This window comes from Chiloscyllium plagiosum, unplaced genomic scaffold (genome assembly GCF_037043375.1).
Source record: "Chiloscyllium plagiosum isolate Xiang-an unplaced genomic scaffold, Cpla_swu_hap1 HiC_scaffold_34, whole genome shotgun sequence".
Taxonomy (NCBI): domain Eukaryota; kingdom Metazoa; phylum Chordata; class Chondrichthyes; order Orectolobiformes; family Hemiscylliidae; genus Chiloscyllium; species Chiloscyllium plagiosum.
The window spans coordinates 27,077,294-27,103,665 of record NW_028270172.1 but is presented as its reverse complement, the minus strand read 5'-3'; the positions used below and the strand labels follow the sequence as shown (position 1 = coordinate 27,103,665).

At 40.7% G+C, this 26,372-nt stretch overlaps 1 protein-coding gene across 1 annotated transcript in view; it reads left to right on the top strand.

Moving 5' to 3' along the window:
* Window positions 1-26,372, top strand: part of capn7 (calpain 7) — a 52,152-nt gene that overhangs the window by 6,793 nt on the left and 18,987 nt on the right. The window contains exons 5-15 of the mRNA XM_043719266.2: window positions 8,456-8,659; window positions 9,148-9,234; window positions 11,118-11,244; window positions 12,138-12,223; window positions 16,477-16,570; window positions 17,472-17,618; window positions 20,342-20,448; window positions 20,542-20,662; window positions 22,510-22,654; window positions 23,112-23,211; window positions 25,085-25,220. Coding sequence (XP_043575201.2) covers window positions 8,456-8,659; window positions 9,148-9,234; window positions 11,118-11,244; window positions 12,138-12,223; window positions 16,477-16,570; window positions 17,472-17,618; window positions 20,342-20,448; window positions 20,542-20,662; window positions 22,510-22,654; window positions 23,112-23,211; window positions 25,085-25,220 — 1,354 coding nt within the window. The remainder of the gene's footprint in view (window positions 1-8,455; window positions 8,660-9,147; window positions 9,235-11,117; window positions 11,245-12,137; window positions 12,224-16,476; window positions 16,571-17,471; window positions 17,619-20,341; window positions 20,449-20,541; window positions 20,663-22,509; window positions 22,655-23,111; window positions 23,212-25,084; window positions 25,221-26,372) is intronic.

Below are 26,372 nucleotides of genomic sequence, written 5' to 3'. Positions count from 1 at the left end.
TGAAAATGGAGTTTGAGGTAGACAGGATAGTGAAGACTGTGTTTGGTATGCTTGCCTTTATTGGTCTGTGCATTGAGCTAAAGGAGTTGGGAGGTCATGTTGCAGCTGTACAGGACATTCTTTCAGCCAGTTTTGGAATATTGTGTGCAATTCTGGTCTTCTCCTCTAGGAAGGATGTTATAAACATGAAAGGGTTCAGAAAAGGTTTACAAGGATGTTGCCAGGGTTGGAGGGTTTGAGCTATAAGGAGAGGCTGAATAGGCTGGGGCTGTTTTTCTGGGAGCGTCAGAGGTTGAGGGGTGACCTTGATAAAGTACAGATTTGAGACAGCCCAGGAAATCCCTTGTGGACTCAGACCTGTAAGTCTCTCTTGGGTCGTCCTGGAGGTTGTACTCTTTGGTGGTCTGGAATAAAAACCTCTTACAGAGAGTTTAGTTTAATTTTAGTCTTCTCCTTTATTTACCAAGAGCATCACTGTTACAACATAACACTGACACCTATAAGTCAGGCTAGCTAAGGTTCTAAAACCTTAGAGTAAGGTACCAACTCTTCTTTTAAGAGCCCTCACAGGCTACTCCACTCTTCTGTCACAAACAGGCTTCCTTTATACAAAAAGATTTAAGAGCCCTCACAGGCTACTCCACTCTTCTGTCACAAACAGGCTTCCTTTCTACAAAAAGATTACAAAAACACTGCATGTTCTTAATTAGACAGATAACAGTTCAAAGTTTGTGAGAAGATTTGTAGCTCGGGTGCTCGTTGTTGTGGTTCTGTTCGCCGAGCTGGGAATTTGTGTTGCAGACGTTTCGTCCTCTGTCTAGGTGACATCCTCAGTACTTGGGAGCCTACTGTGAAGCTTCACAGGAGGCTCCCAAGCACTGAGGATGTCACCTAGACAGAGGACAAAACGTCTGCAACACAAATTCCCAGCTCGGCGAACAGAACCACAACAGATAACAGTGGAAAAGCAATAATTTCGTAAGGAAGAGAGTTAATTGACAGGTCTGTGCACGATTAACTGATCACTCCTATAGGCTCTTAGCCATCCATCAGGTGGGAAAAACAGATCCAGCTGAGACAGGCACCTGGTGGCGAGATAAGTGTCTATCATAAAGAAGTATCTTTCTAAACTAAGTGGTAGAGGTTATAAGAGGTTACCTTAGTATGGCATGTCAGACATCATTGTTTTACAAAATGACTTCTTAGTGAGGAGGGCAAACTTTGACCATAAAGTGGCTTCCTGACAGATTGTGTCAGAATCTCTTCAATGTTAGGTTTAGAATAATTTTTAACTTAATTTGTGGGCGGCACGGTGGCACAGTAGTTAGCACTGCTGCCTCGCAGCGCCAGAGACCCGGGTTCAATTCCCGCCTCAGGCGACTGACTGTGTGGAGTTTGCACATTCTCCCCGTGTCTGCGTGGGTTTCCTCCGGGTGCTCCGGTTTCCTCCAACAGTCCAAAGATGTGCAGGTCAGGTGAATTGGCCATGCTAAATTGCCTGTAGTGTTAGGTAAGGGGTAAATGTAGGGGTATGGGTGGGTTGCGCTTTGGCGGGGTGGTGTGGATTTGTTGGGCCGAAGGGCCTGTTTCCACACTGTAAGTAATCTAATTGCAGACTCCTGCTTTGTATCTTAAGCACAGAATTATTCTGTAGCTGAGGCTGAAATGTTACCGTAAGGTCTCAAATTAACATGCTTTCTTTTCAAGGTTGTGATTCAAATTCAAGTAAGACATAAGATCTGACTAGTTAGAGTTGACAGTGGGGCAGTCATGGTCTGTAAGAACAGCAAGTAAGTTAAAGCTTCATTAATAGTACCTTTTACAGAGTTTGCATTTCATAATCAGCGATGGCTACTCAAAATCAACGTAAAGGCCCAAAATGCAATTAAATTCAAAATGTTCAATCCTTAGCAAGTAAATATGCATTCGAATTAGACCACTGAGTTAATTCTGTATGGCTTTGGCCATCTCAGCACTAAAATGGTCTCTCTCTCTCGCGTCCTTTTGAACACCCAGGGCAGGGACTGTAACGGAAAAACGTTTTTCCCTCTGTCGGCCTAGCTTGCAAGGGTAATAACAATCCATTATAATAGGATCTGACTGTTAATTACAAGGCTTTTGACATGCTTACACCATGAATGTTATCACTCTGTCTCCTGTTTACTCAGATTCATTGATGTTAAGGCAAATGTTCTTAGCTGTTTTAGAACATTCTGTTATTACTGGATGAGAACAGATGTTTTTATCTTCTGTACATCCTGTGTTCCACCTTTTGTGGCCTGACTCCTCCCTGCCTGTCCTGTTTATTTTCTAGTGTGCAGTAAATGTGTTCTATAATTCAGTATTATATTTAGTCGAAATGCTTAATGACAAGTTTTAAGGCTATATATTTTCTCAACCTTTATAGAGGTTTTTTAAAATCCTGAGGGGCATGGATAGCGTAAGTAGGCAAGGTCTTTTCCCAGGTGTGGGGGAGTCCAGAACAAGAGGCATAGGTTTAGGGTGAGACGGAAATGATTTAAAAAGGGACCTTGGGCAACGTTTTCACATAGAAGGTGGTGCTTGTATGGAATGAGCAGCCACGGGAAGAGCTAGAGGCTGGTACTATACCACAGTTAAAAGTCATACTGATGGGTAGATGAATAGGAAGGGTGTAGAGGGAAATGGGCCAAGTGCTAGCAAATGGGCCAGATTAATCAAGGATACCTGGTCGGCATGAATGAGTTGGACTGAAGGGTCTGTTTCAATGCTATACATCTTAAAAGTGTAGAAGTTGTGCCTTGATTTTCCTTTTCAAAATGCAACACCTCACATTTATCTGATTTTTAAACTCCATCTGCCACTCCTTAGCACATTGGCTCATCTGATCAAGATCCCGTTGTACTCTGAAGAAACCTTTGCTATCCACTGGACCTCCAATTTTAGTATTATTTGCAAACTTACTAACTGTACCTCCTATGTTTACATCCAAATCATTTATATAAATGACAAAATGACCCAGCACTGATTCTTGTGGCACTCCAGTAGTCACAGGCCTCCAGTCTGAAAAGCAATGTGCCACCACCACCCTTGGTCTGCTACCTTTGAGTCAGTTCTGTATCCAAATGGCTATCCAAATCCAAATGTATTCCAGGTGATCTAACCTTGCTAACCTGTCTCCCATGAGGAGCTTTGTCGAACCCTTTGTGAAGTCCATATAGATCACGTCCACCACTCCGCCCTCATCAATCATCTTCGTTACTTCAAAAAACTCAATCCCTAAGTCAGTGAGACACAAGTTCTCATGCACAAAGCCATGTTGACTATCACTAATCAGTCCTTGCCTTTCCAAATACATGTAAATCCTTTCCCTCAGGATTCCTTGCAGCAATTTGCCCACCATCAATATCAGCTCACTGGTCTGTAGTTTCCTGGCTTTTCCTTACCACCTTTCTTAAAAAGTGGCAGCATGTTAGCTAACCTTCGGTCTTCCAATCCCTCACCTGTGACTATCAGTGATACAAATATCTCAGCAAGGGGCCCAGCAGTCACTTCACTAGCTTCCCACAGAGTTCTCAGGTACACCTCATGAGGTCCCATGGATTTATCCACCTTTATGCGTTTTAAGGTCCAGCACCACTACCTGTATAATTTGGACATTTTTCAAGATGTCTCTATTTATTTCCCAATGTTCTCTATCTTCCATATTCATCTCCACGTAAACACTGATGCAAAATACTCATTTAGTATCTTCCCCCATCTCCTGCAGTTCCACACATAGACTGCTTGGATGATCTTTGAGAGGCCCTATTCTCTCTCTAGTTGTCCTTTAGTCTTTAATGTATTTGTAAAAACCCTTTGGATTCTCCTTAACCCTATTTGCCAAAGCTATCTCATGTCCTCTTTTTGCTCTCCTGATTTCCCTCTTAAGTATACTACTGCCTGTATACTCTTTTAAGGATTCACTCGATCTCTGCTATCTATACTAGACATATGCTTTCTTCTTTTTCTTGACCAAAACCTCAATTTCCCTCAACATCTATCATTCCCTACATCTACCATGCTTGCCTTCCACCCTAACAGGCACATAGTGGACCCTCATTGTCTCATTTTTGAAGGCTTCTCATTTTTCAGCCGTCCCTTAACCTGTGTACATCTGCCCCCAATCAACTTTTGAAAATTCTTTCTTAATACATCAAAATTAGCCTTCCTCCAACTTAACTTTTAGATCCTGTCTATCCTTTTCTGTCACTGTTTTAAAACTAATTGAAGTATGGTTGCGGGCCCCTAAAGTGCTCCTCTACTGATAGCTCAGTTACCTGCCCTGTCTTACTTCTCAGGAGTAGGTCAAGTTTTGCACCTTCTCTGGTAGCTACATCCATCTCTTATACACACTTAACTAATTCCTCTCCATCCAAGCCCTTAATACTATGGCCGTCCCATTCTGTGTTTGGAAAGTTAAAATCCCCTACCATAACCACCCTATTATTCTTACAGATAACTGAGATCGCGTTACAAATTTTGTTTCTCAATTTCCCGCTGACTATTGGGGGATGTATAGTACAATCGCAGTAAGGTGATCATTCCTTTCTTATTTCTCGATTCCACCCAAATACTTACCTGGATGTATTCCCAGGAATATACTCTCTAAGTACAGCTGTAATGTTAGCTCTAATCAAAAATGCCACTCCCCCTCCTCTCCTGCTCCCCTTTCTATCCTTCCTATAACATCAATACTGTGGAACATTAAGCCTCCAGTGCTATGCATCCCTGAGCCACATCTCTGTAATTGCTATGATATCCCAGTTTCATGTTCCCAACCATGCCCAAATTTCATCTGACTTACCTGTTAGGCCTCTTGCATTGAAATAAATGCAGTTTAATTTATCAGTCCTGCCTCGTTCTCTGCTTTGTTCCTGCCTGCCCTGACTGTTTGTTTTACTTGCCCCTTTTCCCAACTATACCAGTCTTAGACTGATCTCTTTCCCCCCGTTTCCCTTCCTCTTTCCCCCCACACCACCTTTATTAGTTTAAATCTTCCTGAGCAAATCTCCCTGCCAGTACATTAACCCCCTTCCACTTCAGGTGCATTCTTTCCTTGTTGTACAGGTCACTTTTATCCCAGAAGAGATTCCATTGATCTAAAAATGTTAAATCTTGTCCCCTGCACCAGCACCTCAGATTCTAATTCATCTGCTCTATCTTCCTATTCCAACCCTCAGTGTGTTGCACCAGGAGTAATCCAGATATTCCTCCTTTTTAAGTTCTTGCCTAACTTATTATATTGTCTCCTAATCCTTTTCCCTTCTTATGTCGTTAGTTCCAATGTGTACAACGACCTCCTGTTGGTCCCACTCCATTCAAGAATATTCTACACCCTCCCCAAGATGCCCTTGATCCTAGCACCAGAGAGGCAGCACACCAGCTGTCAGCTGCAGAATCATCTGTCTGTGCCCCTGACTAGACAATCCCCTATTACAATTGATCACTTGAAACCTCGCAAACCCCTTGGTACCTGTCAGTGCTACATTTCCCTGTGAGTCCAGCATCCCTTATATTTTCCAAAACAGCATACTTATTTGAGCTGAGGATAGCCACAGGAGACTCCTGCCTCCCTCTCCTACCTTCCTAGAGGTAACTCATCTATCTGACTGTATCTTCGATTTATCCTCCTTTCTGCAACTGCCATCCATCACACCCTCTAACTCCTGTAAATTCCTGATTGCCGCTGATCCATGTGGTCCAACAGGATTCGCAGCCAAACACGCTTCCTGCAGACATAATCACTAGTAATGTGGAAACTCTCCTTAATCTCCCATGTCCAACAGGAAGAGCACACCACTCCACTCAAGGCCATGTTTGTACCTTAACAATCTACAGACCCAAAAACTGCACAGCTTTACTGCTGTAAAAACATGGGCTGAGGCTAACTTAGTACCTGTGTTTTTACATTTTTTAATGTTTAATTGAGACAGGTCTCACTAAAATCATATAATCAAAAGAGAAACCACTCTATTCACTGTTGTAGATTTACAAAAAACAGTAAGGTTTCATTTAAAAACTAGCCACTTAGCTGCTCCCCTGCTGTGAGCTCTGCCACACAGGTTTCTCCAAGGTCAGTTGTGAATTCCGCTGGCTGTTAATTTTTCTTAGATGAACTCAGATGTTCAGAGATACTTGCTGCCAAACAGCAGAGGCAGTGATTTTAGGTGAACACAGTTTGATAGCACCAGTCCATAGAATTCGATGAGGTCTCAGTTGCTGCCTCGAGTCCTCCTTTTCAAGTCCTTTAAGTTATTTACTGCAGACAGGGCACTTGATGGACTAATTGTGTGGTTTCTGTCACTGATTAGAGGCAATAATTTATTGACTAGTGAATAATCAATAGTCAGGTATCTTTTCAATTCTTTGTTATCTGTCTGCAAGGGGAGAGAGGTCTTTTTTAAAAGAGTTGAAGAGTTTCAACTGCTCTATTGTTCACAAACAGGCTGTCTGCCTGCCCAGGAGCGAGAGAGTTGTTGCCATGGTAATGACTCCTGACCCACTCGGTGAGCCTGATTTTTAAAAAAACAAATTGATATGTTGTATCTGGGTAAAAACTGTTCTGAACACACCCATAGTGCCGACTTTACTAAGGCATAATAATTTGATTGGAGTAAGAGAAATGTATGGCACAGAAAGAGGTCACTTAGCTAATTGTATCTGTGCCAGCTGAGAAGCAAGCCACCCAACTAAATCCCACTTTCCAGTATTTGGTCCATAGCTCTGTTGGTTATGGCACTTAATGTGCATATCCAGGTACCTTCTCAAATGTGTTGAGGATTTCTGCTGCGCAGATTTTCCAGGTAGTGAGTTCCAGATCCTTACCATGCTCTTGGTTTAAAAAAAAACCTCCTCATCTTCCCTCCAGTTTTTCCATGAATAACTTCAAATCGATACCTCCCCTTCACCAGTTCACACATTTCTTATCTAGCCGGGCCCCTTAAAAGCTTGTGCATTTCAGTCAAGTCTCCCTTTATTCTTCTGTGTACCATGGATAACAACCTCAACCTATCCAATCTTTCCTGTATTGTTTTATTTCCAGTTCTGACAAAATCCTTGTAAATCTTCTCTCTACCTTCTTTCATGCACTTACATACTTCCAGTAATAAGATGACCAGAACTGCACAATATTCAAGTTATGGCCTAAAATCTAGGTAGCACTATCTCCTGACCGTTATATTTTATACCTCAACTATTAACAAATTCTATGTGCCTTCTTAACCACCTTTATCACTCCATCCTACTTTCAGGGATCTGTGGATATTTTCGCCAAACTTCTTCACTTCCTCTACACCTCTCAATATTCTCATTTATTCGGTATTCCTTTGCCTTATTGACCCCCTGCATCCACCAAATGCATCTCGCCCCTCTCCTCTCCAGATTGACTTCTATTTGCCCCATTTTTCTGGCCATCTCATCAGTGCAGACTCTTATTGCAATCTACTGGTGTCCTCTTCATTATTGGCCAAATGGCCATTTTTTGTGTAATCTGAAAACTTCTCATTTAAGTCCCAATCATTGTTTAAAAACCTAGTTTTAAGCCCTGTACTAACTCCCCCTGGATATATTCTTCCATTTCCATTATATCAACAATGACCTTTTATTTCATGCCACTGAGCTTACTTTGTACCCAGGTTGTTACATTCTTCGAAGTCTTAAGGTTTTTTTTTAATCACTGCCGTGTCGCACCTTGTCAAAATCCTTGCTAAAGTCCATGTAGACCACTTCAAGTTCATGAACTTCTCTTAAAAATTCTATGCTGGCTATCCTTGATTAATCAGTACCTTTCTAAGTGATGGTTTATCATGTCTTTCAGATTAATTTCAGTAATTTGCCTACTACTGGCTTGAAGTGGTTTGGTCTATCTCTCATTCTCCTTTGAAACAAAGGTACATAATATTGGCCAGGGCTATGGAATTTTTTTTATATTATTGAGAGCACAGTTGGGGGTGTCAGTTACAAATCTCATCTAGAAGACAGCATAGCTACCAGTTTAGCACTCCAGCAGTACAGGGTTGAAGTATCAGTCTAGATTTCTGGAGTGAGCCATTGAGTTCAACCAAGATTGCTGTGCTCTGAGCCACTGCTGGCATAATTATTTATGTTTGGAATATAAACATTGCTGGCTCTTTTGTCAAGGTAATTTGGGATGGGACATAATTGTGATGAGTTGACTTACAAATAGCTGCAACCATGTGGTGAAGGTTCCCTCTCAGAGCTGCTATTGTAGGAGGTCTGGGATTTTAACCCAGTAATCCTAAACAAATAGCAATATATTTCTAAATTGGGTTATTTGAGAGTTAAAGGGAAAAGATTAAAGGTGATGTTCCCATTAACCGGTGCCCTTGGACTAAGAGGTAGACATCATAAGTTTGGGAGTTGCAAAAGCTTTTTTTGTAATTTTGTCTTTTTTTTAATCTTATTTCCCATCTAGAGCTGAAGCATTAAAAGACTCTGCACCCAAAGTTCCTGCAGAAAAGAAGCATGGTGTGGGTAAACCAAGTCAGCCAATTCGATCCTTCCAGCCACTGGGATCGGATTTTACACTGAATGATAAACCACTCATATCTAGAGTTCAGGGTGTTGAACAGTCATCCCATGGCCAACTTTACTCACCAGAAGAAATCGAGGTGCTACGGTGAGAACACCTTAAAATCATCTCTGTACAGTATTGACTTCAGGCATAACTTAATGATTAGAATGAAAGAGCTTTCGTTTATATAGCATTCTTTATGGTTTCGGGCTGTACGTCTCTATGACTCTACGACATCCCAAAACATTTGAAGAGCCAGGGAAGAGCCTTTAAAGTGTAGCCACTTTTGTAACATCTGAATCATACCAATCAATTTGTGCATAATACAGCCCCACGTAATTAGTCTTATTTTAAATCTTCATGCCTTTAATGGGTGCAGGCACTCTAATTTAAACTTCTTGACTGATACTGCACTGCATGGTTAGGCAATCAAATGGAGTAATTTTTGAGTGCATCGGTCCTTTTTTTTGGAAGTAAATTATTTTTTGATGTACTTGATAAGGTAGCTTTGAGAGGTGATAATGCTGAACCAATGTATTATTTAAATCTTTTTATTGTTTGATTTTGATGCTTACCAATTGATTTTCTTTCAGAAAAACGTCAAAGATCAATGGAATTGAATATGTGCCTTTCATGAGTGTGGATCTGAAAGAGCGATTTGCATTTCCAATGCCCTTCTCGTAAGTTTGTGTTTCTGATGTAAAACGTACTTTTGGAAATCTAAGAGCTCCTAATACATAGCTTTTCAATTTTACAACATTCAGTACATGTAAGGGAATTTTTTTTTTTCAATCCTTGCAGTGTCTTTACAAATTGGGAATTTAGGATTTAATCTTCGAGGAGAAAGTGAGGACTACAGATGCTGGAGATCAGAGCTGAAAATGTGTTGCTGGAAAAGCGCAGCAGCTCAGGCAGCATCCAAGGAGCAGGAGAATCGACGTTTCGGGCATGAGCCCTTCTTCAGGAATCTGAAGAAGGGCTCATGCCCTTCCTGAAGAATTCCTGAAGAAGGGCTCATGCCCGAAACGTCGATTCTCCTGCTCCTTGGATGCTGCCTGAGCTGCTGCGTTTTTCCAGCAACACATTTTCAATTTAGGATTTACGCTTGGTCTATCTAAATGCAGGACTCCTCCTCCTTTGTGATGCCCATGTGTAAATGATTCTAGAAAGACTAAATCCATCTATTATTACAGTAAAAAGCATGGGGCACTTCAACTTTAACATGAAAATTTATTGTTGAAGTTTTGGAATCCTCTGACCTGTCTCAGAAAGGTCTCTTCAAAGGTCTTTGAAGATAAATTGGGAAAATAGTACATTATTTTACAAATCAATCAAGGAATTGAAATATTTTGCTGTTTTAATAAACAACCTCTTTGGGTGCTCAGTAGTTCTTCACAGAATAATAGCATCCAGCTGATGAATGCCAAAAAATTACAATACAAAAATAGTTGATACTTTTTATTCACGACTTCCCTGCAAAAACAGATGGGAAACCTGGGCTATTGAAAACTGTTGAGTATTTACTTTAATTTTTATTCCTGCTGCAGGGAATATATATTCTATCTTGGCAGAAACCATACACTATATATTACGTAGTAGAAGGAAAACAAAATTGCATTCACATAGTACCGTTGCATCCATAGGACCTGTTAAGTGTTTTTGCAATGTAGTCAACTGTTGTAAGAAACATGACACTCAGTACGTGCATAACAAGGTCCCACAACAGCAGTGAGAATAATACACAGATAATTTGTTGATGTTGCTTAAGGGAAAAATACTCCTGTGGTTCTTCAAATAGTGTCATGAAAGCTTTTAACATCTCATATGCAAACTGTCCCCTCTGACATTTTAGCATTTCTTCAGTACGTCTTGAAATGTCAATTTTAGGGATAGTATTAAATTTCTGGAATGGGCTTGAATTTACAATCTTGACTTAGGCAAGAGTGCTGCCGCTAAACCAAGACTGAATTTTATGGAACTTCTGTGTTTCAAAACAGTTTATAATCTGGCTTGCCATGAGTAATATCATGGGAGATTTATATTTATAGAAAATGAGGGAGTGTTTATTCTGTCTCCCTGCAGGTATTAAACACCAGACTTTGTTCCTGCTGCAAAACAATTTTATTTTTTTAAAAAAGCGATTACTGTCAGTTAAGCAGCAGTCTGAAATTAAGATTTTCCTTCATCAAGCTCTTGAATTTATTGACCAGATGTTCTTTATATTTAACAATTATGTTGTAACCAGATGATTTGGATAAATGATGATATAAACAGGCACAGTCCCCCTCAAGTCTTGCATTCAGTTTAAGAAGTTTACATTCACCTTTGCCTGTGCTCTGGTCTCTGGCTAGTGTGTATTTAACCTTTTTGAAACTTTTGATTTCCTTCTGTAAATCAATCCACCATCTCTGCATCAAAGTTAATATTGACGTCAACTTTGTCTGAGTCATTATCTTAAATTCCATCCTCAACTGCTATCCACAAAAATGACCACCTCTTCAGCCCATTGGCCGGCCAGAGAGACTTGCTGGCTTTTCAAAGTCATCTTTTTTTCTCCCCCCAGGGACAAAGCAGGCAAGCTGGTATTATCACCAAAGCAGAAAGCATTGTTTTCCCGGTGGGTGCGACCAGATGACTTCTGCAACAACCCTACAATGATTTATACTGTATCTAGTTTTAGTATAAAACAGGTCAGTATTTTTAAGGTCAACTTTTCTGTTCACATTTAATTGTTTAAATGTCATTGTTAGATTTCAAAAGAGTGGTGTCGCCCAATTCCATATCTGATTTCAAACCAGTGAATTCTTTCAGTAAAAGGGTGGTGGAATCCATGGAAATTTACCATAGAGGGACGTGGAGTTTGTCATTGGGTATATTCAAGACCGAGAATGATAGATTTTGTGATCATGACATTATCAAAGAATATGGGGAAAATGGCATTGAAGTAGAAGATCAGCAGTGATCTAGTTGAATGATAAAGCAGGCTGGAGGGGCCAGCTGGCCACCGTACTCCTATCTTTGGTGTTCTTAATTCAGCAAGCCTATCAATGATGGAAATTCTCTTTTTCCCCATGAAAGCTGTGGATGCTAGGAACCATCATAAAGTTTCAAAACTATAAATGATCGATTGTTGGCAAATAAACACCTTTTGAGATACCAAACTGCAGCAGAGAAATGAATTTCAGATCAAGATCAGGCGTGATCTAATGTAAATGGCATAGCAGACGAGAATGATCCACTTTGTTTTTAATGCCCTAACAATACAAAGGTTTTTGAAAAATGCCAGTGTAGTTTTGCCTGCTTGCCTTTATGAATGATGTGTTATGTATGAACAGGCTCTGCAGTTGCACTGACATTTGTAGTTTTCATAACAGTTCTGTAACATTAGATGTAAGAATTCAAATACTGCAGCATGCAATGGCTGCTTCCTGCATGTGATGCATTGGAAAACATAATCTGCAAGTGAGAATCCTTCTTTCTCAGTTTGGTAATGCGTTAAATGATGGTTTCGCTGCCTATCTGTTTATCAATTCAAAGCATTTAAATGGTCACAGAGATTAATCTCTAAAACATTCATTTTCAGACTGTGGTATCTGACTGTTCCTTTGTGGCCTCTTTAGCCATCGGGGCTGCATATGAAAGACGTTACAATAAAAAGTTGATCACAAGGTATTCAACCATTTTCTTGCATGATTATATTTTAAAGGACTGCTTTTAACAGATCGCTAGTAACTGGTCACATGTCCCATTTGGCCTTCTCCAGCTCAATGACTGTTAGCATTCCTGTTGACTACCTTCTGTGCTAATGGGCCCACATGGTTCACGTTGCTGCTACCATGTCCATAGGGAGGTATTTTGAATGTCTTACCCACAATACAGCACCAGTCATGAATGATGGATCACAGTGGAAGATGCAATGATTTGTAGGATATTAGTGACCTGCAACAGCCAATAGTGCCACACAGTTACAATGTAGATTTGTACCTGTTGTTCTGCATTCAGTAGTTCCACATTTTAATGTAAGGATTCAATAGAAGTGTTGAGTGGAAATTGGGCATATCCTCCAAGAAAGGGAAATTCAGGGAGTGATTCCAGACTGCTCCCAAATTCCCATTAACAGTTAGTTATAGAGTCATAGAGATGCACAGCATGGAAATAGATCCTCTGGTCCAACTTGCCCATGCCGATTAGATATCCCAGCCTAATCTAGTCCCATTTACCAGCACTTGGCCCATATCCCTCTAAAACCTTCCTATTCATATACCCATCCAGATGCCTTTTAAATGTTGCAATTGTACCAACTTCCACCACTTCCTCTGGCAGTGCATCTCCCTCTGCGCACCACCCTCTGCATGAAAATATTCCCCCTCAGGTCCCTTTTATATCTTTCCCCTCCCATCCTAAACCTATGCCCTCTAGTTCTGGACTCCTCCCACCCTAGGGAAGAGACTTTATTTACTTACCCTATCCATGCCGTCATGATTTTATAAACCTCTATAAGGTTACCCCTCAGCCTTCAACGCTCCAAGGAAAATAGTCCCACCCTATTCAGCCTCTCTCTATAGCTCAAACCCTCCAACACTGGCAACATTCATTGTAAATCTTTTCTGAACCCTTTCAAGTTTCACAACATCCTTCCAATAGGAAGGAGACCAGAATTGCACACAATACTCCAAAAGTGGCCTAACCAAAGTCCTGTACAGCCATAACATAACCTCCCAACTCCTATACTCCGTGCTCTGACCAACAAAGAAAATCATGCCAAATGCCACCTTCACTATCCTATCTACCTGTGACTCTACTTTCAAGGAACTATGAACCTGCATTCCAAGATCTCTTTGTTCAGCAACACTCCCTAGCACCTTACCATTAAGATTTGCTTTTCCAAAATGCAGCACCTCGCAATTCTCTAAACTCCATCTGTCACTCCTTAGGCAATTGGCCCACCTAATCAAGATCCCACTGTAATCTGAGGTAACCTTCTTCGCTGTCCACTACACCTCCAATTTTGGTGTCATCTGCAAATTTACTAACTGTACCTCCTATGTTCACATCCAAATCATTTGTATAAATGGCAGAAAGTCGTGGACTCAGCATCGATCCTTGTGGCACTCCACTGGTCACAGGCTTCCAGTCTGAAAAACAACCCTCCACCACCACCACCCTCTGTCTTCTACAGTTTCCACACTGTAAGTAATCTAATCTAATCTAACCTTGTTAATCAGTCTCCCATGGGGTACCTTGTCACATGCCTTACTGAGGTCTATATAGATCACGTCCTCTGCTCTACCATCATCAATCCTCTTTGTTACTTTTTCAAAAAACTCAGTCAGGTTCATGAGACATGATTTTCCACATGGTAAAAACAAGGGCTGCAGATGTTGGAAATCAGATTCTAGACTAGAGTGAGCTTTTGCCCGAAACGTCGATTTTTCCTGCTCCTCGGATGCTGCCTGAACTGCTGTGTTTTTCTAGCATCACTCTAGTCTAGAATATGACTTTCCACATGCAAAGCCATGTTGACTATCCCTAATCAGTCCTTACCTTTCCAAATACGTTAAATCCTGTCCCTCAGGATTCCGTCCAACAACTTGTCCACCACTGACATCAGGCTCACCAGTCTATAGTTCCCTGGCTTATCCTTCCCACCTTTCTTGAATAGTGGTACCACATTAGTCAACCTCCAGTCTTCTGGCACCTCACCTGTGACTATCGATGATACAAATATCTCAGCAAGGGGCCCAGCAATCACCTTCCTAGCTTCCCACAGTGACCTGCTCAGGTCCTCGGGATTTATCCACCTTTTTGTGTTTCAAGACACCCAGCACTTCCTCCTCTGTAATATGGACATTTTTCTCAAGATGTCACCATCTATTTCCCTGCATTCTATATCTTCCATGTCCTTCTCCACAGTAAATACTGATGCAAAATACTTGTTTAGTATCTACCCCATCTCCTGCGGCTCCACATAAAGATGCCTTGCTGGTCTTTAAGGGGCCCTCTTCTCTCCCTAGTTACATTAAGGACAAAAGGGTATTTGTAAAAACCCTTTGGATTCTCCTTAACAGTATTTGCCAAAGCTATCTCATGTCCCCTTTTTTTTTGTCCTCCTGATTTCCCTCTTAAGTGTACTCCTACAGCCTTTATACACTTCTAAGCATTCACTCAATCTCTCCTGTCTATACCTGACTTTTGCTTCCTTTTTCTTAACAAAACCCTCAATTTCTCTGATCATCCAGCATTCCCTACACCTACCAGTCTTTTCTTTCATCCTAATAGGAATATACTTTCTCTGGACTCTCATTATCTCATTTCTAAAGGTTTCCCATTTTCCAGCCGACCCTTCACCTGCGAACAGCTGCACCCAATCAGCTTTTGAAAGTTCTTGCCTAATACTGTCAAAATTAGCCTTCCTCCAACTTAGAACTTCAATTGTTACATCTGGTCTATCCTTTTCCATCACTATTTTAAAATTAATAGAATTATGGTCACTGGCCCCAAAGTACTCTCCCACTGATACCTCAGTCTCCTGCCCTGCCTTATTTCCCATGATTAGGTCAAGTTTTGCACCTCTCTCGTAGGTACATCCACATATTGACTCAGAAATTTTTCTTGTACACTCTCTTAACAAATTCCTCTCCATCTAAACTCTTAACACTATTGCAGTCCCAGTCTATGTTTGGAAAGTTAAAATCCCCTACCATAACCACCCTATTATTCTTACAGATAACTGAAATCTCCTTACAAATTTGTTTCTCAATTTCCCTCTGACTACTAGGGGTCTATAATACAATCCCAATAAGGTGATCATCCCTTTCTTCTCAGTTCTACCCAAATAAATTCCCTGGATGTATTTCTGGGAATATCCTCCCTCAGCACAGCTGTAATGGTATCCCTTATCAAAAACTCCACTCCCCCTTCTCTCTTGCCTCCCTTTCTATCCTTCCTTTCACATTTATATCGTGGAATATTAAGCTTCCCGTCCTGTCCAGTTCAGAGCCACGTTTCTGTAATTGCTATGATATCCCAGTCCTGTGTTCCTAACCATGCCCTGTGTTCATCTACCTTCCCTGTTAGGCCTCTTGCATTGAAATAAATGAGTTTAATTTATTAATTCTATCTTGTTCTCTGCTTTGTTCCTGCCTGCCCTGACTGTTTGACTTGCTTCTTTTCTCAACTGTACCAGTCTCAGATTGATCACTTTCCTCAGTATCTCCCTGGGTCCCACTTCCTCTCCTTACTAGTTTAAATCTAGTAAATCTCCCTGCCAGTATATTCGTTTCCTTCCAATTCAGGTGCAATCCATCCTTCTGGGGCCACTTCTACCCCAGAAGAGATTACAATGATCCAAAAATGTGAATCCTCCTTCCATACACCAAATCTTCAGCCAAGCATTCATCTGCTCCATCCTCCTATTCCTACTCTCACTAGCTCGTAACATTGAGAGTAATCCAGATATTACTACCCTTAAGGACCTCCTTTTCAAATTCCTGCTTAACTTTCTATATTCTTCCTCCAGAATCTCATCCTTTTCCCTTCCTATGTCATTGGTACCAATGTGTTACAATGACCTCCTGGTCCCTCTCCCCTTTGAGAACATTCTGCACCCGTTCTGAGGAATCCTTGATCCTGGCACCAGGGAGGCAACACACCATTCTGATATTTCACTGCTGGCCACAGAAATGTCTGTCTGTGCACCTCCCACGAAGTCCCCTAACACAATTGATCGCGTGGAACCTGATGTACCCCTTGTTACATTAGTTGCAGAAAAGAGCAGTAGATACCTAGGAGATAGTTACCCTCATGTTGGGATTGTACCTGGTGTCAAAAGATTTTACAGATAGAAAATATAGTGGAGCTGAATATGTGCTACCTTAAAATTGTGCATTCACTATTTTTTTTCTTCACATTTTGATTTGCAGCATTATTTATCCTCAGAATAGGAAGGGTCAGCCAGAGTATAATCCCTGTGGGAAATACATGGTAAAACTTCACATCAATGGTGTTCCCAGAAAGGTAAAATCATTCTCTGTATTCTTGACTGTTAAACCAAGTCACATAAGGAATTGTTTGTCTCTCCTTTTTCTGTTGGTTTTCTTCCCTCCCTTTTTGCCTTTGGAATGTACCAGCTCTGGATTTGCTTGCACTCGTCTGATTGTTATACAAGTATCTAATCTTCCCACCCTGCCCCCTGTAAAACCGCCATCCCATATTCCCAATTCCTTCGCCTTCACTGCATCTGCTCCCAGGAGTACCAATTCCAATACCGAACAACCCAGATGGCCTCCTCCTTCAAAGAACGCAGACATGGTTGACAATGCTCTCCACCGCAATCCCTCCACTTCCTGCTCCTCCGCCCTTGAACTTCGCCCCTCCAATCGCCACCAGGACAAAACCCCACTGGTCCTTACCTACCACGCCACTAACCTCCAGATACATCGTATCATCCTTCGTCATTTCCGCCACCTCCAAACAGACCCCACCACCCAAGGATATATTTCCCTCCCCACCCCTATCAGCGTTCCGGAAAGACCACTCCCTCCGCGACTCCCTCGTCAGATCCACACCCCCCACCAACCCAACCTCCACCACAAGGGATGAATGCAGATTTCTCCAGCTTTCTCATTTCCCCTCCCCCCACCTTATCTCAGTCCCAACCCTCGGACTCAGCACCGCCTTCTTGACCTGCAATCTTCTTCCCGACCTCTCCGCCCCCACCCTCTCTCCGGCCTATCACCCTCACCTTAACCTCCTTCCACCTATCGTATTCCCAATGCCCCTCCCCCAAGTCCCTCCTCCCTTTTATCTTAGCCTTGCACTACCTGGTAAATATCCGTATTTAAGATGATTTGGCCTGCCATATATCGGTACTGAAAACCAATACTGTAGTTTCTTTTCTGATTTTGCATCTGAACAGGTGGTCATCGATGACTATTTACCTGTGGATTACAGTGGTGAGCTGCTGTGTTCATATTCCAATAACAAAAATGAACTTTGGGTCTCTTTGATCGAAAAGGCCTACATGAAGGTTATGGGGGGATACGATTTTCCAGGCTCCAATTCTGTAAGTATTAGTTATATGATTCCATTCTGTTCTAATATAACTGGCACTGCATGAGCCAGTGGTGTCTTTGTTACTGAGATGATGCTGCAAAATTGTTTTATTATAGATAAACTAATGCCAAATGTCTGAAACTGCATTGAGAAAAGTACATTGTTCTATGATAACTTTCTCAGTTTGTAGCTGCTGTCAGCTCACCCCATTATTTATTTTGATCATTAAATGATGTGAAGTGCTAGTAATTTGCTTTATACAAAAGTTCATTACATAGCACCTTTAAGACTTCAAAATGTTCACCAGTGCTTCACAACCTAAAAGGTATTTACTTAAAGCATATACACTGCTGTACTGTAGGAAACACAACCTCCTGCATATGGTAAAAGTTAGTAGTTGCAATTTCCACCAAAGTTATTGAACTCTGGCTTTGAATGGCTTTTGCCTATGAATGGAGTTGAGTGTGTTTAAATATAGTGTTGAGGAGGGACTTAGTTGGTAACCTCCTTTATACTTAGGCGGTGGAGCAGGTATTCTTGTTGTTGACAGTCAGTAGAAATGGAGAGTGCAAAATATCTGCAAAGAAGGACGCAGAATCTGTGTGATGTCTGTGAAAAGAGTGTGCCAGTTTGAGAGTTGTCGGGAAAGCGTGCATGAGGAGGAGAAGAAATGATGATGTCAAACTGAGAGGAAGTTGGAGAGTAATAGCAGGCAGCAAGTGTAAAAGCCAGAGAAAGAGAGAAGAAATAAGATAGGGGCCCATGGTGTTAGAGGCAAGGTGCTGGCATGGATAGATACCTGGCTTCTGGCAGAAAGCAGAGAGTGGGGATGAAAGGGTCTTTCTCAGGATGGCAGCCGGTGACAAGTGGTGATCTGCAAATCTCAGTGTTGGGATCACAACTTTTCACTTCATACATTCTTCATCTAGATGAAGAGACTGAGGTCTTTCTGGCTAAGTTTGCAGATGATGCAAAGATAGGTAGAGGGACAGGTACCATTGAGGAGGCAGGCAGGGTGCTGCAGAAGGAATTGAACAGGTGAGGAGAGTGGGCAGAAAAGTGACAGATGGAGTACAACGTGGGAAAGGGTGAGGTCATGCACTTTGGTCAGAAGAATAGAGGCATGGACTATTTTCTAAATGGGAGGAAAATTCACAAGTCTGAAGTGCAAAGAGACTTGGGAGTTCTAGTCCAGGATTCTCTCAAGGAAAGCTTGCAAATTGAGTCAGTAGTTGGGAAGGCAAATGCAATGATGACACTTACTTTGGGAGGACTTGAATATAAAAGCAGGGATGTACTTCTGAGGCTCTATAAAGCTCTGGTCACACCACATGTGGAGTATTGTGTGCAGTTTTATGCCCCGTATCTCAGGAAGGATGTACTGGCCTTGGAGCATGGTCAGAGGAGGTTAATGAGAATGGTCCCAGGAATGAAAAGCTTAACATCAGAGGAATGTTTGGGGACTCTACATCTACACTTGATGGAGGTTAGAAGGATAAGGGGAGTCTAATTAAAACTTACGGAATACTGAATGGCCTGGACAGAGTGGATGTTGGGAAGATGTTTCCATTGGTAGGAGAGACCAGGACCTGTGGACACAGCCTTAGAATAAAGGGCAGGCCTTTTAGAACGGAGATAAAGAGAAACTTCTTCAGCCCAGTGAAGATGATGAATTCACCATGGCACAAAATCAGCAAATCTTAATGCAATGGCACACAAAACTGCCACACCCCTAATAATTTTCACACTACCTCAGTTACCAAGGCAAAATTGTTGTTGGAATTCATGGCTACAGAAGGTAGTGGAGGCCAGGGTAAAGAGTGTATTTAAGATTGAGATAGGTTCTTGATTGTCAAGGGAATAGAGAATTATGGGGAGAAAGCGGGAGAATGGGGTTGAGAGACTTATCAGCCTTGATTGAATGGCAGAGCAGTCTCGATGGGCTGAATGACCTAATTTCTCTCCTGTGTCTTATGGTCAAAATCAATGACAACAACAACAAATAATTAGATAGTGGGATTTGAACTGATACACATTAATAGAAGGGAGAGAAATAGTTTGTTTTATCCAGGACTGAGGGTATATTCTTAAATCAGTGACAGTAATAACATGACAGGAGATGAAGTAATAGTAATTTTAACTTTTCTCTGTAACCTATCTGTTAATTTTAAAAAGCCATAACTTGTTAAATAATAATCAAATCATCTAGTCGTTATCTATTGCTATTGTTAGACAGTGACTAACCCTGCTTATTATTTTGTTTACAATTGAAGAATGACAATTTACTTTGCGCTGCCTGTTCAATCTCAATCTTAATCTCAAATAACCAGCTTTCTCTAAATTGCTCAAAGAATGCTTTGAAGCGACCTTGGCTGCGCAATCCTGAATTCTTGAATCTGAAAGCAACTTGTTCCAGTGATGGAAATTGTTTGAAGCAGAACCTCATTTGTGTTCTAATAAATCACACAGGGGCTTTCACTGTGTCCCATGGCCTTAGGTCAAGTACTTGAGCCTCTCTATTTTTAAATTAGTTTTGATGTTCTCAAACATTATAATATTTCATTTCATGTTCGGGAGTAATGCAGTTTAAGAGATTAGATAAAAGCATAATTGTTTTTGAAATCATGTGACTTGATCGATAGCATCAGGTTTGAAATCCTTGGTGTGTTTGACTGTCTCACCTTTGGCCTTAACCTTAATCTGTAAAATTGCGCATTTTGCTCAATGCTGCAGAACATCGATCTTCATGCTTTGACTGGCTGGATACCAGAGCGAATTGCGATGCATTCAGACAATCAGAAGTTTGATTATGATGGCACTTTCAGAATGCTATATCAAAGGTAATCTAAGATCACTATTGAAGCACCACAAAAGTTTTTGAAGAGTTTCGGTCAGCACGTTGAGGCCTTTTTCTCTGTGTCCAAATCCAACAGATTTCATAACGGGGATGTTTTGATTACGACAGCAACTGGCATTATGAGTGAGGAAGAGGGAGAGCGATGGGGGCTGGTACCGACGCACGCTTATGCTGTTCTTGATATTCGGGAGTACAAGGTAACAAAATATTTCCATGTAAGACATAGGACAGACCATTTCCAGTTATGATCAGATTGCTATTGATGGACCTGCAGCAGACCTGGTAAATGATTGTAATATGTTGTCAGTGTCACTACTGAACTTGATGAAGAGTTTAAAATGAGTTGTTAATCTCGTCTAACTCGACACACATTGGGGTCGCAGGATTGAATCCATTCATGCCCTAGGAGTTTCTGCAATTTTTCAACCTTGTTATAGAGGACACTGAACATATTGCTGAATTTATATGTAAATTAGTTGTCCAAGGTTAAATCTCTCAGTGGCAGTTTCATACTTGTGCTGACTACAGCATCAATTCTTTTCATTGAAAGTAACAAATTATTTTGATGGTTTCTTGCATTGAATGATTAAGGAAATGATATAGCTGCACTTGGGTATACCCAGTCTGATAACGCGATATGTAAAATCAACAGTAAAAATTGTTTAATTCTCTTATTGGTTAATAATTGCTTCAAAAGGAGATATTTTTAAATATTACACAACATTAAATATATTAGGTTCATAGTTTAGTGGTGAAGTAAAGCTTTGTCATTTAGTGTTCACTAGATAGGCAGAGACAGGGAAGATATGTACCTTAGATAGTAATATGATTGACCAAAGAAAATGAGTGATATTGGATTTTTGCTGCTTTAGTAGTCTGGTAGAAGAGATGCCTGCCTTCAGGTCTTTCTAGTTCAATTGCTGTAACTGAATGCACATGTGGGTTGGCTTCAGTCTTACCTTGTTTTAACAATTAATGTAAAATCTGATCTTAACAAGTATGTTTCTTCATCACTTAACATCTGGTATTTAAGAACATTTCCTCATAAATTATTTTCATTTTTAATGTCCAAGGTTGATTTTATAATGTAAACTTGCCATGTAGCATGACACATTTTCCTTTCTCCCTCACCCCTTCTTTAAGGATCTGCAGTACCAACACTGGCAAGTTTAGGAAGGCGTGGTGTTCCCACCTAGCTGTGCTCATAGCAATTTATAATGGAAATATAAAATAAAAGAACAACTTGAATATATATGGTGCCTGTTATAGGCTCAACTCATCCAACAGCACTGTACAGCCAATGAAATGCCTTGTTATAGCTGCTTCCATTATTTCAAAAATGTAGCAACCAGTTGTGCACTCTGCAAGGCTCTGGCCGGTAGCAATGTGATAATTACTAGTTTATTTTCTTTGCTGATGAAGGGGCAGTATTCACCATGAGAACTTTTACGTTCACCTGAGAGAACAGAAGGGGTCATGATTTACCATCTGAAAGAAAGCAGTATCCCCTCAGTACTGCACTGGACTGTAATCCTAGATTCTTATGCTCAACCTTCGAGGATTGAATTATGTCTGCATGATCTGCCAATTCTCCTCTTTCTTCTTACACTGTTTAGTCTGAAGATTATACTCAATCTTGATTCCTGTTGTGCAGAGTCACAATGAAACCATGTGGCTATTTTCATTAGTTTCTATTAAGTTTGCATTTCCAGAAATAAACTTTGAAAAATACTCATGGGAAGTACCAAATATTGTAAACATTGGATGTCATACTTGATTCTTTTTTGTACTATGTGAAAATGTCTTAACTACAATTCAAAAAAAATTCTCACTCTGATCTCAAGCTGAGACCTGTTGCCAAAGGCTAAGTTTCTGAATATTGAAAACACTTCTCAAAAATAAACTTAAGTTTCTTCTTTGCATTGTTTCTCCTGTAGCCATTTCAAACGTTGTTATGCACATTCATTAGGAAAGTGCTGTATATTAAGTGCTGTTCAGAATTTGTGTATTGCTTAAGTGATTACATTGCTTTGCTTTATTCTAGGGTTCTAAATTTCTTCAGCTCAAAAATCCCTGGAGTCATTTACGATGGAAAGGCCGATACAGTGATAAAGATGAGAAAAACTGGACCCCAGCTCTCAAGAAGTATTTGAACTTTGATCCTAAAACAGCACAGAAATTTGACAATGGTATTTCAGTCTCTTGTGATATTGGGAATATGGCACTTTTGAATTAACAGTTTACTCTTTGTTCTAGTGCAAACACAACAGCTTGATTTATTCACTGTTTATGAGGCTCTCCTTATGTCTTAAGTAGTGCAGATTTTCTTTTGAAGCATTTGAGCAATAAGGGCTTCCTGAATGGAAGCTAAAGAGGAAAATCATGGCAGGACTGCATGTCCCTTAAGGAGCTTGTCCAATGTTCTGCCTGTTTACATCGGTGGATAGAAATCTTAAACCGATTTGTCTGATCCTCCTTTGCCTTCCTTTCTTTCCTTTTGAAACCCAGTACTTCGGATAATTTACCATATCTAACAATATTAAGTCCAAGGACTTCAGGCATTACAATAATGCAGTCAGTTATTTTATTCAATATGTCAAATTGAAAGTGGCAGTGGCATTCTTTGTGAATTCTTAAACATTGCAGGAATTTTTTGGATCAACTGGGAGGACCTTTGCCGACATTATGATGTTATTTATCTGAGCTGGAATCCTGCGCTTTTCAAAGAGTCGACCTATATTCACAGGTTGGTCAACAAGGGTGCCTTGCAAAGTTTAATGTCTTTTGTTTCTGAGGGTAGTAATCTTCTGTGCCTGAAGTTGTGCATTGAGAGGGGGTGCAGTGTTAAATTAAGATTGCCATCAAAAATCTCATGCTGTGGTTTACAGCAGATCTAGGAATTCTCTCAGCTACCTGGTTAAATTTCAGGACAACTCCACCAAATCCAATGGCCATTTCTCCTCATTTACTGTTCGTGAAATGTTGCGGTATAATGCAAGGTTTTGGTTACTTTTACCCACAAAAAAATTGGCTATGCCTAAAAAGTAGTTTGAAGTGTTTTGAATATTTTGAGATTTGATATGAGAATCTGGGTGTCTGGCAAGGCCAGCAAATTTGTGCCAGCATCTAATTGTGCTGAAAGAATGGAGAGCCATTTCGAATTGTTATAGAACATGGTGGCTGTTCTGTGTAACAATTTGATTGTGTGTTTTGCTAGATTAGTTCAGGCTCTAAAGCAGCCACAATGGACTTGAAATGTTAACTTTACTTCCTTCTCCACAGATGCTGGCTGACCTGCTGAGTTTCTCCAGCATTCTGCATTTTTATTTTCAGCTCTCCAGCGTCTGCATGTCCATTGCCTTTATCCATTGTCATGACTGCTGTATTCAAGCAATGTCATTTCCCTTTAACAACCTAGAGGAGTGTCCATCTAAACAATTCATTTCCCTAGTTTTACAGTAAAGTATTTTACTGAGGTATTCTTCATGAGAATCTGGCAAATGAGTTCCTCCTAGGCATTCAGAAACACATTTTCTAACAAAATTAGTTAATACTTGGTGATCTTATTATATTACAGATTCATCAATCATGTTTTGTTACTAGCATGGACCAGTTAGATGTAAAGCTTTTTATTTCTACTTTTAACTTTCTATTTTAAAAAATTGACCATTTTTTAAAATTGTGCACCTGACACACATTACCCCTTCCTCCCGGCTGACTGGGGCCATTCCTTCACATCACTTCCCCAGATTTCTGTGGCCTTTCAAGTGTACTTCTGGCCCTCTTAGCTAACATACTTGTCCATCTTCTTATCAACTGCTTCGTTTTGCTTGCCTCATTTTTCTGTCCTCATCCAGCTGTTCCTGTGCCTTGTGTGCACCCTGCATTGCAATGAACAAAGTCACGATAAGATCAACAATTATTTATGTAATAACAACCCTGAGTAACTTCCATTTCACCATTGTCTACCATTTATCACTGGCAAGCCAGGTTTAAAATGGTTACCTTTTTTCTTTTTTTTCACCTTCTATTACAACAATTTTACCTGAGGCAGTGTGAAAGTTATTAGGGGTGTGGCAGTTTTGTGTGCCATTGCATTAAGGTTTGCAGATTTTCTGCCATGGTGAATTCATCATCTTCACTGGGCTAGTAATGTGAGACAGAAGTTTTTTTTATTCATTTGTGGGATATGCGCATCACTGATGAAGTCAGCCCTTATTGCCCACTCCTGACTGGCCTTGAGAAGGAGTGGTGAGGCACTACCTTGATGTGCTGCAGTTAATGTGGGGAAGCTATAGGAGTTGCTGTCAAAAAAAAAAGCTTTGCTGTATTACTGAGTGAATCTTGTGTATGATACAAACTGCAGCCTTGCTGCGATCATAGTGTGAACGTTATAGTTCTCAAATGAAGAACGAGACTTAAATCATTCAAACTTGTGTATGATTAGGTTTGCAACCTGTTTGCAGCCCTGATTGAGAATTTTCTCCAGCTAAAGAAATACATAGTAAAGAAAAGAACTGGAAGTTAAGGAAATCTACTTGACTGCATGATCTATGGAAGTTTTTGAACGCTGTTAGACTTTGTTTACATTATGAGAAAGGCTCTTTCCTTCTCCCCAGTACTTGGGATGCAAAGCAAGGGCCAGTGAAAGACGCATACAGCCTGGCAAACAACCCGCAGTACAAATTGGAGGTTCAGTGTCCACAAGGTGGTGCTGCAGTTTGGGTTCTACTGACCAGACACATTACTGATAAGGTAAGTAGGTGGAAGAGGATGTTGAGGCATTTGATTAGATGGCCTAACTTAGTTAAAGTTCTCTTATGTATGGCATTTTCTTAATTCAGATGCTAATTGGAATATATGAAAGACATTCCTGTCTAGTCTGACTGAAAGTTCTTTATACATTGTATGTGTCTCTTTACTGTCACATGGATATTATTTGCAAAGCTTGATTTAAAAATCTCAGAATAAAGACTATTCAGCGCATCAAGTCTGTGCTGGTGAAACAATGCATTTAATGTGATGGAAAGTTCAGTGTTCTACACTTGTGGTCTTTCCATCGCTACGTACAGCTTCTATTGTTTTTCTTAGTTTTCCTGTGACTACTGAAGCATTTCAGTGCCCTTTTTACATTCTCAATTGCTGTTTGTGAGCTCATTGTAGAAGTTAGTTGTCACTTAATGGGGTTCCTGAGCTGGTAGGCTGCTTTCTTATCTATTTTAATTTACTTTGTCTTTAAACTGTTCCCTTATGGAAGTTAAATGTTTTGGATTAGTTTGTGTATTAGAAGGTTACAAGAAGGCCACTGTAACTTTGGTAAGCTGGACAACTTTCATACATGGACCGTGAGTATCACCAGCTAGTCCAGCATTTATTGCCCACTCTTAATTGCCTTGAAAGTGACAGTGGTGAGCTACCTTTGTTGACTTGTTGCAGTCTACATGGTTTAGGTACTCCCACTGTGCTGTTAGGTAGGGAGTTTTCGAATTCTGACCCAGCAGTGACAAAGGAAGGATATATTTCCAAAGTGGATGGCATTAGCCTTGGATAGGCACTTGCTGGTGGGTGATGCTCTCATGTGCCTACTGCCATATTCTTCTGGGTAGGAAAAAAATCGCACATTTGGGAAGGCGCTGTTCAAGAAGCTTTGGCAAATTGCAGCGCATCTTATTAGTGATGTGCACTGCATCTCAGATGATATACGTGCAGTTCTGGAATGGGAAATGGGAATCACTTGCAACCCCCTCCCCCAGGGGAGGCAGCGGTATAGTCATAATATCACTGGACTAATAAGCCAGAATCCCAGGTCAATGCTGTGGGAAACTTGGTTTTCAAATCCCACTGTGGTAAAATTTAAATTCAATGAAGCGTAAGCCTAGTGGGCGGCACGGTGGCACAGTGGTTAGC